Source organism: Mus pahari, chromosome 15 (assembly GCF_900095145.1).
Source record: "Mus pahari chromosome 15, PAHARI_EIJ_v1.1, whole genome shotgun sequence".
Classification (NCBI taxonomy): Eukaryota; Metazoa; Chordata; class Mammalia; order Rodentia; family Muridae; genus Mus; species Mus pahari.
The window spans coordinates 36871028-36890046 of NC_034604.1; the positions used below are offsets into that span (position 1 = coordinate 36871028).

At 44.2% G+C, this 19019-nt stretch overlaps 1 protein-coding gene across 1 annotated transcript in view; it reads right to left on the reverse strand.

Annotated features, from left to right (window-relative positions):
• The window catches only part of Prelid2 (PRELI domain containing 2), a 69103-nt gene extending 57030 nt beyond the window's left edge, over window positions 1-12073 (reverse strand). Inside the window, exon 1 of the mRNA XM_029546718.1 lies at window positions 11820-12073. Within this exon, the coding sequence (XP_029402578.1) occupies window positions 11820-11894 (75 nt within the window). The 5' untranslated portion in view covers window positions 11895-12073. The remainder of the gene's footprint in view (window positions 1-11819) is intronic.
• Window positions 12074-19019: the final 6946 nt, after the last annotated feature.

The following is a 19019-nucleotide window of genomic DNA, read 5'->3' on the forward strand; positions in this document are numbered from 1 at the left end:
GAAGAAGAAGAAGAAGAAGAAGAAGAAGAAGAAGAAGAAGAAGAAGAAGAAGAAGAAGAAGAAGAAGAAGAAGAAGAAGAAGAAGAAGAAAAGATGCATTTGTGCATGCATTCATGCAGTTCAGCCTTAAAAGGAAAGGCTGAAAATTACAATGACTACTTTCACAAAGGTTAGCCCTCAAGAGATTCATGTTAGTAAAAGAAAGATAAATTGGGGATTCGGTTCCTCTACAGAGGAGACTTCTTGGACCAGAGACATCTAAGCTGCACACAGCTCCCTAAACCATGTGGACAGGTGTGTGAATTAACCTTTTACACTAACATAAAGTGTAACTGTTTCCTTTACTGCATTCCAGCTCGTTCATTAAATATCCATAAATGCATTCTAAGCAAATGTTACAGTCGTGTTGCTAAGTCGTAGGAAGATAACTAAACTAAATTATGAAGAAAAGCAGAATGTATCACCAGACAGGCACAGTAATAAAACATTCTCAGTTCTGATTACATCACTAAATTGTCAGTGAAACTTTTACAGGTTAAACTATACTACCTCACACTTTCACATAATTTTAACATTTACCTACAAAGAGAAATGATATTCATTTAAATAATAACACCCTCTTTTGTGATTATACAGGTAGACAGAAGATAGATAGATAGATAGATAGATAGATAGATAGATAGATAGATAGATAGACAGACAGACAGATGATAGGTAGGTAGGTAGGTAGATACATAGATATCAGATAGATAGATAGATAGATAGATACATACATACATACATACATACATACATACATACATACATACATACACACATAAATGAGCGATTAGCTAGATGAGAGATAGATAGACAGGCAGATAGACAAATTAAATAGATGATAAACAGACAAACAGACAGATGATAGATAGATAGATAGATAGATAGATAGATAGATAGATAGATAGATAGATAGATATAGCATGCCAAATACTGTTTCAGACACTGAGGATGTAGGAGTGACATGAAAACCATGTAGCTTCTTACAAATTCATTTATTAACTGGAGAAACAAACAAAGGCAGTAAATAAATGTCAGATGTGCTAAAAAGAAAATAAGACAGGGTCAGAGATGGAAAAGCATGGAAGACGAAGTAGAAAACACTTAAGGGTCACTCATTTTATAATCCTTGCAATAGGAAATGGAACTTTTAATGGCTCAACACAAGAGACCATGAACTATTCATGCTAATAAATATAATTTGCAGAAATTAAGGTATTTTCCTTCATGACTGCTTCTGGAGTTAACAGACATAAACCTCAAGTTTCCATAAAGAATGGGGAAAAAATTAGAGGCGTGTGTGAAACAGCTAAATATCATGACATGGATGGCATTTATTTTAACTCTTTGAAGAAATTAAAAATATATTAAACCAAGGCTCCCTCTACCTGGCATTACTTGGAATAATAGAATGCCATCTTGTGGTAACCTATATATTCATGTTTTAATTCTTACACACAAAATGTATCCAAAGCCTGCTACAAAGCAGAGAATACTCCGAGGGAGAACTGTGGCACTCATGAGTTCTAGACACCTATTCAGACACCACATGACTATGGAATTGATCCAGCCAGTTCCAGATCTATACCATGCCCACCCTGCATATGTTACACAGCGGCTGCCTGACATGATCTCATTTAGTTCTCTTCCAAACAGGAAACATATTAATGGGTATTATGATGTGGCCTGTTCTTGTTAAAAGTCTCATGTGTAAATCCTGCACACAAACAGAGATGAGCCTGCCCCTCCCCCACTCCATACCAGACACTCCTGGAAGCAATGTGGTCTGCTGCCCCAGTTTCTGCTAAAAGCCCTGTCTTCATCGAACCTGGTTTGGTGGAAGCGTACACACACCAGATGTGCTGTAGTTTATCAGTGACTCTGGAGATTTCTCAGGATATATTTGGCTTCACTTTTTAATCTTATTTATGTTTTTACTTTCTTTATGGAATAAGCAGGCTCACTCCTTCCTTTGCCAAGATATGTCTACCGCAACACTAACAAAGGTAAAATATACACTCCTGAGGTTATCACCTGCCCCTTCCCATTTTCCTTTTTAGATATCAAGAGTCCAAAAACCTTTTGAATGGAGGTATCTTGAGCAGGTGGATAAAGCTGTTCCTAGAAGTCATAGGTTATTAAGTGAAAAATCCCATTTCCAAGGATGGGCTATCTACCTGCAATGTCCCTCAGTAGCTTTCAAAATAATACAGGTGATTGCCCCTGCTGTCAGCTGTCCCCTGGAGCTAGATGGTAAGGTCATCTCAATGAAGATCTGGTTTCAGAACATTGAGAAATCAAGCTAGAGGTGATGCCGGATGCTCCCTCCCCGCTGTCTGTCCTGCCCTCACAGTGCCAGTGGTGCTGAGCAGGGAGATGTGGGAACAGTCCTCAGTTGTCTTCCTCCGATTTAGACCCTGCAAGCTATCCTACTGAATAGGACATTCGGGCAAGAAACGCCTACTAATGCAATAGTGGCAAGCCCATTATCGAATAACCATCTACTTTCTGATTGGAGGGATTTGAGGACTGCTCCACAGGAGAAAATGAGTACTCAGAGTACTTACTGTACTGAGCATTGTCCTTACTGTAAGCCTGGTCAAAGCCCTGTGGCTGGAAAGGCCATGGGTCCTAGTGGGTATGCTTTTTCTACCAAATTGGCTTCTAAATAGTTATGTTTATCCCCAAAGACTATGTTGATGTCACGTCTGGGCAGAGACCCTTCTTGCAGTAAGTGGTCGTTACTGAGACTTATAACTGATCAAAACGAGGACAGTAAGTGACTGTTGAGTGCTCAGCTCTAAAATAGGACGTCAATATCATCCCCTTCAAGGCTCAGAGAACAGTGTGAATCAGGAGCTCAAAGAAAGTAAGAGGAAAAAGGAGTGGAATGTCTTAGAACAAGGCATCCAAAGTATCCATATCTGCTGTGCTCCCAAAACTCACAGCGGCTGCAAAACCCAGACCTATCAACATGGTGGGGCACTTACAGTGGTTCACCCTTCCCTGGAGATTTATAGGCAGTTAAAACAGTTGCTGTGGGGTAAAGCTCACCCTCCCACCTCTGAAGATCTATAGACAGTTACTGGTTGGTGTAGGGACAGTTTCTTCAGTGGTATGGCTATGGATGAGATGGGAATAGTCCTGTAAATAAGGACCACACATGCTCCTGTAAGCACTCAATGAAACTCTCTAGTCTCCCCTCCTCTATCTGTCTCTCTCCCTCAGTCTTCTCCCCCATGCTGTCCCCCTTCTCTCTCTCTCTCACACACACACACACACCTTGGAAAGAGGAGAACTAGTTGGCAAGATGAAGGGCATCTGCTGGAGAGGAAGGGGAACAATAGAGGGTAATGAGTTTAAACATGATAAAATACATCCTGTAAATATACAAATGTCATGATGCAACCTATCATTACAAAGAAAACATGCATGCTAATAAAAAAGCTCTCTTAAAAAGAAGCCCAAACGCCAATTAAAGCCAAGCTCAGAGAATATACATTAAAGCAAATATATAATTATTAAAATGAGAGGTCAAGAAATTGAGTCCATCTATTATAGGAATAATATATATTTCTATTATATTTTTATTTAAACACACACACACACACAAGGTGGAGCTTTATGAAGATTAAGCCTCTACTTTTGTTTGCTAAGGGAAAGTTCATCATTCAGAAGGCACTCTTGTAAGCAGGAAGTTATTAAAATATCAGCTATCTGAAAAGTTGAGAGGTCAACACCTGACTTTTAAAACACGACCCTTCTCATAGTCAACGCCTTCATAGGAATTACTGTGGACCTGGTTTTGAATAGGGTTGTCTGAGAAAGCAAAATAATGAGCAACTGCAGTATGCCTGGTTCGTTGGCATCCGTATATCTGGTCAATACACTATAAGGGGATCTGCTACCCAGCTGCTTGCAAGCACATACAAAGGGCCTTGCTGCATGTTCAGCTATACAGAAACATCACCATACACTGCCCAACCTTTCCATGGTCTCCATAATGTCGCTCACTCTGGAAGAAAAGCAAAGCTGACTTATTACCAAGATCAAATGAGGCTTCAGTTAATCGACACTTCATTGGTCTGCCTGGCGTGGTAGCTCATGCCCATAATTACAGTACTAGAGAGGCTGAGGGAGGAGTACCAAGTGCTCAAGGCCAGCCTCGGCTACATGGGAAGATGCAATTTTAACAAACGTTCCTTGTCCTACATTATACGTCTGTATATACCCCTGAGAAAGCTCAGCACGATAATCTATACACTCCTTTCTACTCCCCCTGACAGGAAACACCTTCAGGACAAGGTCTTGTTTTATTTATTGTCAAAGGGTGCACAGACTTAGCATGAATACCAATTAATAGGCATATAATGAATATGGAGCTATTAGCACTTTGATAGATTAAAAAAAAAAAATCTTCTTTCAGACACTAAGCCACAGCCTCCACTGGATGAGTTACTAAGCACACTTTAAAATTTAAATTGCACTTAAAAAATAATTTATCACTCAGAGGTACACCATTACTCATGTTCACCTTCTCCCTTATTGTTCTAAGTTAGTGAAGATTTCTGCAGACTGCTTCCCCGGGTTTTTCGGTTTCCCATTCCTGAACAAACATAACTGTCTCGAGAACTCAGCGAGTGCTTTGAAAGCACTTACCATGCCCCAGCATTGAGCTAGCTTACATGAAAGCGCACGTGTTCATTAATATCCCCAGCAACCCTAGAAGATAGCTGTTCCTCTAATCCTGCAGACAAAGAAACCGAGGCACAGAAATATGAACTGACCTGTCCCGCACCCCTACAACTGTCCACTCTACACCCTGACATGAGAGCCATGCTCCTCCCAGCCAGCTTCTCCTTCATGCCACACCTCGGCTCTCAGGAGAGCCTACGGTGAAAGGATGAAGAGTGCCCACCCAGCACAGGGCATAAAGAGCAGCTGTCAGCTCTGCACAACACTAAGGCCTGCCTAACATCTAACCAAACCCCCATTCCATTGGGGAATGCAGATGGATCCTCCCGAAACACCTCTGGAGCTCTGTAGGGAAAGATGTTCTACACATGTAAGTGTCAGGTCTGCAAGGGAGTGAAGATGGCATCTGAAGGAAGCATTATTAATTATCCAATCAGCTTTCTACTCTAAATGGAAATAGCCATTCATAAATCCACTTTATGAGCTTCAGGGTAAACACTGATCCATTCCATGCAGCACGCCACTGGAATAAATAAAGCCTTAGGTCATGGATGGAAGAAAGAATTTATTTTACTCTTTTTTTTATTACAGTATTCCAGAAAGCACGTGTTTCTGAACCCTATGTTGGCTTTCCTGTCTTAAGGCTTTGGTTTGTTTCATTTTGTGAAATGGCCAGAAGGCGTTTCACTGTGTTGCCCAGGCTGACCGCAAACTGCTGAACTCAAGCAATCCTCCTGCCTCAGATTCCCAAATAGTAACTTTAGTGTAAAAATGATATACTGCCAACCACAGGAGCGTGAGCTTTCTTCATGGAACAAGGGTTTGTTGAGTGTTTCCTGTGATCTAGAACCTGTCTGGTGTTTGGGATACAGATCCCCATGGGAGTTTGCCCACATTCCCAAGGAGCAAAATCAATCTAAGCAAGTGGACAGTGAGAAACCTCAAGCTCTGTGCACTCATTTGAACTGACATGAAGACTCACTGATCACCGCAGCTCACATGCATCCTTAGTAATGACTTTAAATTCCAGGCATTTGACATGTAAGGAATTCTCTCAGCATCCAGCACATGAAAGACACGTTCATCAAAAAGACCACACAAGCCACACAAAGAGGCATCTTCTAAGCTTCCACACTTGTCTACACAACTTTGTGTTCTCTCCCAAGATGACTTTTAGTCAACTGGAAGGGAAATACACTGATGAGTGCTGGAAAGGTAAGAATTGTACAACTGGGCTGTGGTCACACATGCCTTAAATCCCGGCACTCACAAGGCAGAGGCAGGTAGATCTCTGAGGTCAAGGTCAGGCCTGGTCTACAGAGTGAGTACCAGGACAGCCAGGGTTACACAGAGAAACCCTGTCTCAGAAAACAGAAAGAGATGAGAGAGAGAGAGAGAGAGAGAGAGAGAGAGAGAGAGAGAGAGAGAACCAGGAACACAGGACACCGTGAAGCCACTGCTGCAGCATCTGAAGGAGCCACGCTGAGTCACATCACTCTTCCATGATGGTGAGGAATCCTGTACTTCACAAATAGGATTGTATCCTCCGTTTTCTAGGTACCACTCATAACTGAAAGCGTGCAGCTAATGTTTTGCCCACAACTGCCAACAGACAGGTGTAAGGGGATCAGGCATTCCTTGGGTTTTAAAAATAGTACTGAATGGGAACTTGGAAGGAGAATCTGGACATACCAAGAGCCACAGAGCCGTAGATTCTATTTAAAACCCAATGCCCTCAGTTCTAAAGCAGCCTTGCCCACTGTTGTGCAAAATCAGATTAAACATCTTAAGAGCTTCTCACATGACTGTCTCTTCTGCCTACTGCTTTGCTCAATTTTTTTTTAATTATCATTTTTTAAAAAAAGTATCATCATGAGGACTAAAAGTATTTAAAGCATATTTTGCCCGAAATCTAACTCTTACTACCGAAGGCTCTATCAAAAGCGCATGCCTGCAGATCAGTCTGAAGGTGGTAACATCACCACTAACAGAGGAGAAAAGGAGACTGTCTACACAGCCGCACAGGCTGCTCAGTGCACAGGGGCTCCGGTGCAGGACGGGCGCATCAGGGCACCATATCTACCCAGAGGAAGCAATTCCCTTTTTAAAATATAAATAGGTGTATTAATTCTTTGAGATTTTCACACAATATCTTTTGACCAACCATAGTCACTCTCAACTCCTTTCCCTTAACTCCTCCCAGATTCATGCCCACCTTTCTATCTACCTCCACTTCATGTCATTACTATCATCATTATTATTACTATTATTATTTAATATCCCATCAACTATTAAGTTATCCCATCCATATAGTTCTAGGTGTGGGGCCATCCCCTGGAGTATGGTAGCCCTACCAAGAGCTACATACACCCTTAAAGAAAGCTATCTCTCTCTCCCTGTGAAGGCTTGCACTGTCCATAGGTGATTAGTTAGGAGTGAAGGCTCATGGACCCCTTTTCCCTCCATGCTAGAATGCTGTCTACCAGACCTCTGACATGACCAGAGAAATGTTTTGTGAAGTAGATAGTGGCTAGTAGAGAAACTCACAACTAGTCAAAGTGCAGAGAATCAGGGACTATGGACAGTGTTACACACACACACACACACACACACACACACACACACACACACACACCATGGCTCAGAGGGACCATTCACAGAAGGGTTGGAAAGATGCTGCGACCCAGAGATCTGGAGAAGCAGAAGATTCTTTTGATGATCAGATGATCTTTTAGTCATGACCGACTACTGCACTCATCACTCACCGTGGCTGCCGACAGGGATTCCTTTTTGTTACTATTTTGGTTTAATTTGGTTTGGGGTTTTCTGAGTCAAGGTTGGCTACAAACTGCTGATCATCCCGCCTCAGACTCACCCTGGCCTGGGATACAGGCATGAGCCATGAGCCACCTGGGTCCTTCCATAGTTCTCAAACATGCCAAGCACTTAGCTGACTATCTTGTAAGAATGGCATCAGATACCGACTGTTCTTATAGAAATGACCTCAGCCACACGCACCACACTGAATCCAACCACATGAGTTCAGTCAACCCACAGAATCACCAGAATTAAAAGCCTGTCACTGGGCAAGGCCACTAAGTTTTAGAGTGATTTGTTGCACAGAAATGACTAGCAATTACTATATCCCACCCGTACACGTCTAAGCTAAGCATCATATTAGGTGCAGAGTCCATCCAGACGAACAAACTATGAGAGGCAAATGAACCAAAGGGCACTACACCCAGCAAAGCTGAGCCCTGAGCCACGGCCCTGTCCCCAGAATCTCCTGCATGGCCCCTGTGTGCAGAGCTGGAAGCACAGCCTACTGGTGAACCATGGGCTTTAGATTCAGAGGAGCTGAGATCCTGGCTCTCCGACCTGCTAGCTGGGACTGCGGGAACAGTTAGACTTCTTTGAGACTATTTCCCCACAAAATGAGTTAGTCAGTCATGAGGATTTCTTAGCCTGCTTGGAGGAGTAGAGAGAGTACTATATTGTACAGAGCAGATGTGTATAAGGAGAGAGAGACAGAGACACAGACAGAGACAGAGACAGAGGCACAGACAGAGATTGCCTAGAAAATTCCTATTCACTTTTTTTGTTGTTTTTTGGGGTTTTTTTGTTCTTTTGTTTTTTTGAGACAGGGTTTCTCTGTGTATCCCTGGCTGTCCTGGAACTCACTCTGTAGACCAGGCTGGTTTCGAACTCAGAAATCCACCTGCCTCTGCCTCCCAAGTGCTGGGATTAAAGGCGTGCGCCACCGCGCCCGGCGAAAATTCCTATTCCTGTTTCAGCAAACCTTTAGTGTCACTTTACTGAGAAAGCCTACCTACCAAAGCCTCCATGTAGGACTGCCATAGCTGCCCCACCCTACCCTCCCATCCTGGATGCTCCTTGTGTGAAGTATGCATCACCCATTGAAATAACGCCAACATCATCATTTGGTTTGTTTGTTTTTGTTTTTGTTTTTCGAGACAGGGTTTCTCCCTGCAGTCCTGGCTGTCCTGGAACTCACTCTGTGAACCAGGCTGGCCTGGAACTCAGAAATCCACCTGCCTCTGCCTCCCAAGTACCGGGATTAAAGATGTGTGCCACCATGCCCAGTTATCATATTCATTTATTACTCTTGCTCTCACTCTCTAAAAACCCATCACCTTTACCTGAAACTGGTATGTGGGAGTGCATTACAAAGAAGAGAGTGAGTGGGGTTGTGTGTGCGGTTTCACAAAGGGAGTCTGCCCAGGGAGAGTTGAAAGGGGCGGGGGCGGGGGTCAGGGAAGCCTCGACAAAGTGTCTCTCCCATTCTGAGAAGTCAGAGGACTCCTTTTCTGGATGACAATCCTTTTTCCCAGGTGGCAGTGGTGCTACAGTTTCCATCTTGAACATCCCCCAAGGGGTAGGTCCTACGGCAGCCCTACTGGGTAGTAGTAGACTCTTGAAGAGGTGGAGAATTGTGGGAAGAGACCCTTAGGCATTGGTATATGCCCTTGAATTGGCATAATCCTTGAATCGGATTATGGGACTGCAGCCCACCCAACCTTTCCACGTTGCTCCTTAGCTCAGACCTAAGCAGATTTGCCCTATCACAGGTTCCCACCATGAGATGCTGCCTCTCCACAGGTCCAGAGTGGCGGGACACCTGGGCTGGTCATTTATTGTCAAACTGAGACAAAGTAACATCAGTTGTTAAGAACCTCAACTGAGAAATTTCACCCATCAGAACCAGCCTGTGAGCATATTGAAAGGACGTGTTCTGGATTAATGATTGATATGGGAGGGCCCAGCCCAGTGTGGGTGGTACCTCCCCAGGGCCAACCGAGAAAGGCATGGAGAGCAAGCCAGTAATGTCCCCCCATGACCTAATGTTCCACAGTGACCTGTGCATTACTTCCTGCCTCCAGGTCCCTGCCTTGAGTTTCTGCTTTGGCTTCCCTCAACGATGATGACTGTGACCTGGGAGAAGTGAAATAAGCTAAACCCTTGCCTCCCTCCTGCAAGTTGCTTTTGGGTCAGCATTTTATCACAGTGAGCAAACTAGGACAGAGATTGGCACTAGTGTAAACCTGACCTTGTTGGCTGTGGGTAAAATCGTGCAGTAGATTTTGGGGTCTGGGGCAGGAAAAGACAGAAATGTTCAGGTTCATGCTATTGCAGGAGACTGGAACAAAGTTAGCTGAGCAAGGCTGAGAAAAGCAGCGCTCCTCCATGGTCTCTGCCACAGTTTCTGCCTTTGTGCTCCCACCCTGACTTCATACAGTGATGAATAGCCTGTAAGCTGAAATAAACCCTTTCTTCCCAAAGCTGCCTTTGGCCAATGTTCTATCATAACAACAGAAAACAAGAAAGGACCCTGATATAGCTGTCTCTTGTGAGGCTATGCCAGTGCTTGGCAAACACAGAAGTGGATGCTCACAGTCAGCTATTGGATGGAACACAGGGCCCCTAATGGAGGAGCTAGAGAAAGTACCCAAGGAGCTGAAGGGATGGATCTGCAACCCTATAGGTGGAACAACAATATGAACTAACCAGTACCCCCAGAGCTCATGTCTCTAGCTGCATATGTAGCAGAAGATGGTCTAGTCAGCCATCATTGGGAAGAGAGGCCCCTTGGTCTTGCAAACTTTATATGACCCAGCACAGGGGAACACCAGGGCCAAGAAGTGGGAGTGGGTGGGTAGGGGAGAAGGGGGGGGCAGGGGGAGGGTATAGGGGACTTTCAGGATAGCATTTGAAATGTAAGTGAAGTAAATACCTAATTAAAAAAATTGTAAAAAAACAAACAAAGAAAGAAAAACAACAGAAAGCAAACTAGAACAAAGTAATTATGAATGGGAGGCCCTTAAAAGAGTGAGCCAATACAGATATTTTCTCCTCAGAAGTTCGTTATCCCAGTCACTTCATCACAGCGCAAAGGTGACTGACACAAAATGCTGGGGACCCACACTCCAAACTGCCAGTCTGAACAAAACATGGGGTGTCAGCTGTTCCTTTTATGTTCCCAGAAGCCTGATCTAAGGCAGAGTGGACCCCAGATTCACTCACTGACTATTCATCAGACTTTTGCTGAGGACCTAGCAGGTACCAGTGATGGAGCCCCCCTCCTGTAATGGGAGGTCCCCGCTAACCATCTTCACGGAACCTCAACTTCAGTTCAACTTCTAGGCTACACAGATTCCATGATGCCGTTCAATGCCCAAAGGCAGCTGCAATCATCACAGGTCTTAGTCAACACTGGGAAGAAACTTTAAGAAAGTTTAAGAAAGCTGAAGAGACTTTAAGGACCTATGGGTACAAGTCCTCATCTTCCAGATACTAGATCTTGGAGAGAAGACCTCTGACCAGGGTCACCCAGAGACCTAACTGAACCCAAAACAGATTACAGTTCAGGGTCCCACCTCCCAGACAACCAGTACTTAGGGATGATGGTTTTCATTTTACTGTTAGCAGGAGGCACAGTTCCTAGAAAGAGCCCTCGTCGTCGTGAAGGCCATGGAATCCCAAAACTGCAATAGTACAAAGAGCAGTATTTCTGAGCCCTTACAACCATCAATCCTGTGATAAACACTCCTTATTAATTATCTCACTCAAATCCTCATGACAACCCTGTTTTTTTGTCACGCTACAGATTCGCAAACTAAGGTCCGGAGAGGGTGAGCTCTGCGGGGAGTCCCACCGCTATTTAGTTAAGTGAAAGAGTTGAAACAGTAAACAGCCGAGAGTCTAGCGAGATCGCAGCTTCAAGAGCATGGATTAGCGTTTGAAGAGAGGGAGATGAACCAGAAAGCAGAACTAGACAGTTCACCCTGGGAGGCCACCCGGAGCCCACACCCTCTGCCTGAGGAGGGCGGCGTGTGGACGTGATGCCCTGCACGGTACCCTCCGCTCATCCCTGAGAGCAGCCTTCGAGGAAAGCAGCCTCCACCCTCGCTCGCCCTGCAAGTTCCGGGAGCAGCGCGAGCGCTGGAGGGGGACTCGGAGGGTGAGTCTAAACCCCTGAGGTTTGGGTCTCGTCAACAAGCGACGCAGGCGGGGGCAGTTCAGGCTCTCCCCAGCGGACGCACTTCCCAGGTCAGAGGGACTGGTACCTTTCGGAGGAAGCAAGCGACCACCTGCTCGAAGGGGTACTGGAACACCTGGTGCACGTCCACGGTGACCCCCATGTCTTGCACCCGCCTTCAGGCTCCTCGCTGAGCTCCGGCCACACCCCTCGGCCAAAGGGGCGTTCACTTTCTTTCCCCTTTTCAAACTTCTCAAACTTTATTGTCCTCCTCCGAGACAAGGCTATAAGTCACACCCACGTCCCCTTTCACTTAGGTCCTATAAAGCTCTCACCGGGGACGCCCCAGACCCCAGTGGCTGGAAAGCGTGTCTCCGCCTACGTCCCCTCCCTGGCCACGCCTGCAGATAGCGCCCTGTCTCTGAGCCACCCAGTTACACCCTGCAACCTTGCGATTTGCAGCCAGAATTCCAAGCCACCACTACCGGAGGCCACAGAATTATCCTCTGTTGACAAAAACAAATAGAAATAAGATGTAATAAATAGGTAAGACACGTTCCTGAAACTATGGGTGTGGTGCTACAGCCCGGAGCAGAGAAGTCCAGCGAGACAAAGGTCAGCAACTACACACTTCACTGATCTGGATGGCTGCCTGCGACATAGGGCTGGGCCTCTGGCCTGCAGGAAACTGCCCTTGTTCCAGAACAGTCTAGGAAATAGAGTTTATCCAACTCCTGGAAGTTCCTGGGTTAAGGTTAAGCAGCAGTCAGCAAGGAAAAGGATACAGAATTGTGTTTCCTCCAAAGAGCAGTTGTTGCTAGAAGCAGCAAATGTTACATTTCTTCACTGAGTTATTTGCCTACTTTTGCGCACGCGTTGGGTGCCAGATGCTGTAGGCTCTGCAGCAAATTCAACCGGTTCCCGCTGTTGGGTAAAAGGAATAGGGCATGGGATTTGACACCCACTCGGTAATATAGGAAAATAATGTCCCTGGACCTAGAATGTTAGTGCTAGGTTAAACACGGATAATCCCTGAGGTGTTGACTTCCATGTTTGCCTGGGTCATTTAAAGCCACTCTTTGGAAACAAACCTTGTTGTCAAAACTCAAAAACCATCAACCTCAGTAGGCCTTTTCTCTTCCCTCCCCCATTTCTTGTGTCTGTGTCTGTGTGTGTGTCTGTGTCTGTGTGTGTCTGTGTCTTTGTGTGTGTGTCTGTGTCTGTATGTGTATCTGTGTGTGCGTCTGTGTGTGTCTGTGTGTNTGTGAGTGTGTGTGTGTTGGGTTTTTCTCTCCCTCCCCCAGCTTTTTTTTTTAAGGTTCATTTTCTTATTTTATGCATATGAGTACACTGTAGCTGTCTTCAGATAAACCAGAAGAGGGCGTCCTATCTCATTACAGATGGTTGTGAACCACCATGTGGTTGGTGGGAATTGAACTCAGGACCTCTGGAAGAGCAATCAGTGCTCTTAACTGCTGAATCATCTCTCCAGCCCCCACTTTTTTTTTTTTAAAGGGGTCTCATATAACCTCAGTTTATTAGTGGATCACCTTGAATTTCTAGTTCTTCTGCCTCCACCTCCAGAAAAATTACAGGTTGGATTTACAGATATACGCCACCATAATCAATTTTTTATGTGGTGCTGGGATCAGGCTCACGGTTTCTGCTTACAAGGCAAGCACTTTTACAACTAAGCTGTACACCCTCGGCCCCTTCAACCGGTTTTTGAATGGTGACTGGCCAATGGTCTGTCAACATACAAAATGTCTCTAATCTACCTGTTCTCCTACCCTTCCCTCATCTTAGGCTTCCATTGTAGCCTTTCCCCGCCCTGTAGCCAGATCATACCATGGATGTTTTTCTCACTCAGAAATAGAAGCATTTCACCTCTCTCCTTGTGGGTGAATTCTCCGCACTTAGTTTAGGGACAGTCTACCTATCTGGCTTCCAAATATAGGGTGGACAGACAAATGCTTAGCAAACCGCTTCCTTCATCAGACAAATCGAACAGATCCCATTATTCTCTAAGTTGCCAGTTCTTGTGGTGAGAATGCTACTGTGTTTAAAGCCAATCGCACTATAGAGTTAGGAATAGAACACAGGACCAGCCAAACATCTCCACCATCTACATAAGGCTAGTCAAAAGTAATCTCAATATAGATAATGCACAAGGTGATATCATTAGGGAATGATGCATCTTGAACGTTCACTGACTTTTAGAATATAATTTCTTAAGTATAACTGTATGATGCTTAACGTTTAGTGGTGGCCGTGTTTGCAGTCAACCCCAGCACATCACTGAAAGCCCCTACCTTCTTTCCTACTTGAGGGCATCTCTCTAGGAATGGCCCTACTCTTTCCTGCATCATCAGCACCCCTACTTAAGACATCATGACACCCAGCACACAAGAATACTGTAACCGCTTCCTCCCTAAAACAAAACCAACAAACAAGTCACCTTTAACTCCCTGTATCCCTCCAGCCATCTCGCCTCCAACTGTACTCCTCAGGAGAGGGAAAAACCTATGCTACCCTGAACCAGTCCCCCAGCTTTGTCCTCTGCCATCACACTCAAACTACACTTGTCAAACTCTCAGTGACAAAACTGCTAGGTTTCATAATTAATTCTTTGTGGTTTATGTTTTACAACTCCTTTGTATTCTGGTTGAATAGCTTGTGAATCAAGAACATGATCATTGTTTTTCTTCTTTTAATTTTTCATTGTATTTGCTCATTATGCATAGTATTGTATCACATAAGGCTATTGTCATACAAGTATGTATGATACATTGAGCATACCTTCAGTATATCCCTGCCCTCCCCCTCATCCCCCTTCCCATCTTTTGTTAATCCCCTTTATTTTGTTGTTGTTGTTTTGTTTTGTTTTGCTTTGAGACAGAGTTTCTCTGTGTATCCCTGGCCATCCTAGAACTTGCACTGAGACCAGGTTAGGCTCCATCTCAGAGATCTGCCTACCTCTGCCTCCAGAGTTTTGGAATTAAAGGCTAGCCCCACCACCACCTGGCCATTTCTGCTTGCCTTGTTGCTAATGACTTTCTTCATTTGACAGCTCCTGTGAGTATATACTTTGGTCATCTTACCACCCATGACTGTTTTTCCTCCCTACTCCCACAGAATCCCTCCTTTTCCCCACTTTCAACTGTTCTGTTTCATTGGTATCTGCAAGGGGTGGGGGGAACTGGTTTTAATTAAGTTTAATGGCATGAGCTTGAATTGGAAGTCATTAACTGGGGCATGGACAACCAACCAGCAGCCACACCACCAAAGAAAATGACTATCCCCATTCCCCAGCAACCATTAATTGCCAATATTTCCTCAGGCAGGGAAAGGAACTCATGAGCCCCTCTTCTATCCATGATGGAATATGTACAGCCCAGTCTTGAGTATGTCTTGTATGGATAGCCAAATCTTCTTTTTGTGAGTGAAACAGCTATGGTGTGTCCAGAAAATTGTTTCTTAGGAGTTCTCAGGATTCTGCGAGTCTTATACTCTTTCATCCATCTCTTCCTGGGTTTTGGAGGGGATGATATAAACATCAAGACTAAGGCTGAGCACTTAAGATTCACTTATTCTCAGTACTTCAGTCATGAGTCTTTGCATTAACTGTCACCCACTGCAAATAGAAGCTTCCCTGGCTAAAGCTGAAAGCAGCACCAATCTATTACTATAAACATAAATATTTAGAAGGCAGTTTGACACTGTTAGCACCAGGATACTCCAAGCCCTGGCCTAACCATGTGACCCTTGACCGGCATTGCCAGGACAAAGACCTTCAATCCCACAATCCACTTGGCTCAGTTCCCACCCTCACTGGTGTGATGTCATTTTCTGTATAAAATAGGAAGCCAGCCCCTCCTCGCTCTCTTCCTCCTCTTCTCTTCTCCTCCTCTTCTTTCTTCTCTCCCCTCTCTTTCTCTCTCCTCTTCTCTACCCTTCTACCCGCTTCACCGCCCCCCCCGCCCCGCATTCCCTCATAATAAACCTCTCTCACGTGGAACACCTTGGCCTGGTCTGCTGCTTGGTTTATCCGCTCAAAATATAAAAGACACTATGTTCATTTAGCAAAGCAACAGTAGTTTCCTAACTAGAACCTATGACTTCCCCAGTCATAGTTTTTGGCCAGGTCTACAGTACCAGAAATGCATTTTCTCTCCTGGAGCAGGCCTTGATGATAATCAGAAAGCAGGTGGTTATCCCCATAATGTTGTACGGTTATTGGTGGGCACCTCTTACCTGACAGGTTCATATTGTACCTTATGGGTAAAACTATTGATGACTTTTCACTACCAGCAGTCTACATAGTACCTTCTAACAGTATAAAAGCTAGCCTGTGGACAGGATGCTTCTGGCTTAGTTCCAGCTTGATTTTTCCATGGCCCACAATCACTTTCATGTATGTAACCAAGCCAGCTCAGTCAGTCAACTGGTTCTTGAGGGAGGGACAGAGGATTAAGTAAAAGAAGAGAAAACTAGACAATACTATAACATGACTCCAGCCAGTACTGAAGCTGAAGCAGGATTGTTTTTTTGCCAGTCTGCTTTTATACCATTCTAGGTACATGCAAAGAATAGGCTCAGTTTTTAAATCAAAGATAAAGTATTCAAGGAACAAATAAAGCATAGACAAAAAGCCAAAGAAGGCAATAAACAAAGTCCCAAGGTCATTGTATTCAGGGATTTATCAGAATGATCAAGATATAAGCAATACAATACATTTCTCAGCTGTATTATCTTGAGCCTACTTCCTTGTCCTAGCCCAATGTCAAATTCTTGCCAAATCCCTAGGAGTGGTCCCTAGAGCTCTCCACATGTAACATTAGTTACATAATTTTAAAAAGTCTGGGAACCACATGAGAGAAAACGTATGTCTCTTTCTAAGACTGGCTTAATTCACTTCTCACAGTTATCTCCTATCCCATCCATTTTTCTACAAACTACGTTCTTCATTATGGCTGGAAAAATTCCATTGTCTATACACACCACATTTTCCTTATTCCTCTGTTGATGAACACCTACGTCAGTTCCATAACTTGTGCTGCAATAAACATGGATGTGCAAATATCTTTACGGTAAAATTGACTTGAAGTCTGGGTAAATTTTCAGGAGTGGTAGATCTATTTTCAGTTTTTGAGGAACCTCCATACTGATTTTTATGGTGACAGGACACACAGACATACACACGCACGCGCGCACAGAGAGAGAGAGCAACAGTGGTTAATTTGTAATCCCTGTGTTTCATAACTTTTGCTGGGAACACAGGAGCAAACATCTGTTCACTTAATTTAGGGCATCAACAAAAGACCAAATGCCAGAGTAAATAAACTGTCTACATAGCACCACCAAAGCTACCCTGGTGAACTGACTGGTTTATTGTAGTCATTCACAGGAGCATGACTACATGAGCTACTCAAAAGTAGCTGTGTCACCATAAAACCCACCCATAACTGGTGACAACTCACAGAAGGGCTGTCCCTGGAACTCTTTACACAGAGAGCAGGCAGGTCCACCAAAGACTTTTCTTTTCTGCCAAACAATTGCTTGCTGTCTATGTGACCTGGGGACAGACCCTAGGAGATTCTTGAGTCTTCTAAGTTTCATTGCTTCCTGGGTCTCATTACTTTCCCTCTCAAAAGGACTGCTTCAATTCAGAGGGGAAAAGTTACACCTTACTAAACCTCTCAGCGTCATTCCTTTGAAATGCTGAGTGATGAGTGGATCCAGTCCCATTGCTCCTACTTCTAAGGAAAGAACCCCATGGCATCACCAATGCTTTCTTACAGAGGGATAAAAATATCTCCTAGTATGCTTATAATCCCAGAATTTGGGAAGTGGAAGCAGGAGAACAAAATGTTCAGGTCCAACCTGGACTATAATAATACTGTGTCTCAAAAACAAACAAACAAAAATATTATCTTCCTGGGAGCCTACATGAACTCACAAAGCAGAAATCGTTTGCTTGCTGGGGTGTATTGTGTTATTGAGAATGATATCCCCCCAAATGTGGTAGGCTTGGAAGTGAAAAACAGTTTAACTGAGGGAAACAAAAACACCTTACCGGTAGGCTCAGAACCCCATCTTACTTCTTCCCATCAGGGCCGAGAGAAGCTTTCTGTTTAGTTCCCTTATCAGTAAAAATTTGGAGCCAGTGAAGAAGTGATTACCTCTAGTCTCTACCCAAGAATTTATTAACTGAACTCACAAAGCAGGAGAAAATACTGATCTGGCAACACAACCAAACAGACCTTTACCTCACACATCATGGTCCTCTATTTCAGTCTCACCCAATATCCCCAAAAGAACCACATTTAATCCACTGTCTGTTATATAGGCCCAGTAGACTCTGGGCTCATTCAGTTCTCCTTGTCAACCATTACTGAACTTAAAACCCCTGCCTGCCTTATCCATTGCTTCCTCCTTGTTCATGAAATGGGAGTATATGAGCTTCTGAATCATGCTGGGAGTGGGTTATTTCCACTCCTGGGATTTTCTCCTTTTTATGCTAGTATGCTTATGTGTTTTTTTCTTTTCTTTTCTTCTCTTCTCTTTTCTTTTTTCTTTTTCTTTTCTTTTGTCTTTCTGGTATAAGTTCATTTTGAGAAATCTTCACAAAGGATAGAGAGGAAAGTTCCCTTTGCCCTTGTAATACTCATGTTTGCTTCTGTTACCACATGTAATGGCTATTCCTGGTTGCCAACTTGACTATATCTGGAATGAACTACAATCCAAATTGGAAGGCTCACCTGTGATCCATATCTTGAGGCTGGGAGATACAAGTTTCTGGCCTGGATCTTGGCATGGAGATCTTGAGACATAGTGGCTAATGAATCCTAGGAGACTAAGTCAAGGAGATCTCTGAGTTCAAGGTCAGCCTGGGACAAAACAAGTCCCAGATCCATGTGTGGTGTTGCAAACCTTTAATCGGGGCCACACCTTCTGGTAGAGACCTACATAACGACCTTGGAAGAAGGAAGATTCCTTCTTGCTTGCATTTACTTGCCAGAACATCTGTTGGAATCTACAAGCCCTGTGGGACTGAGCAACTACTAGATGCTTGATCACAGCTGACCGTTGTTGGGGAGTTAGACTACAGACTGTAAGTCATCATAACAAATTCCCTTACCATATAGAGACTATCCATAAACTCTAGAGAACCCACAGAATGGGGGCCTTAGGTCCCCACTCTACTCTGAGCCACAACTTTCTTCCAGCATATGTCCTAGGCAGCTGCTCACCAACCTCTGATTAAGTGACCATAAAAGGACAAGAG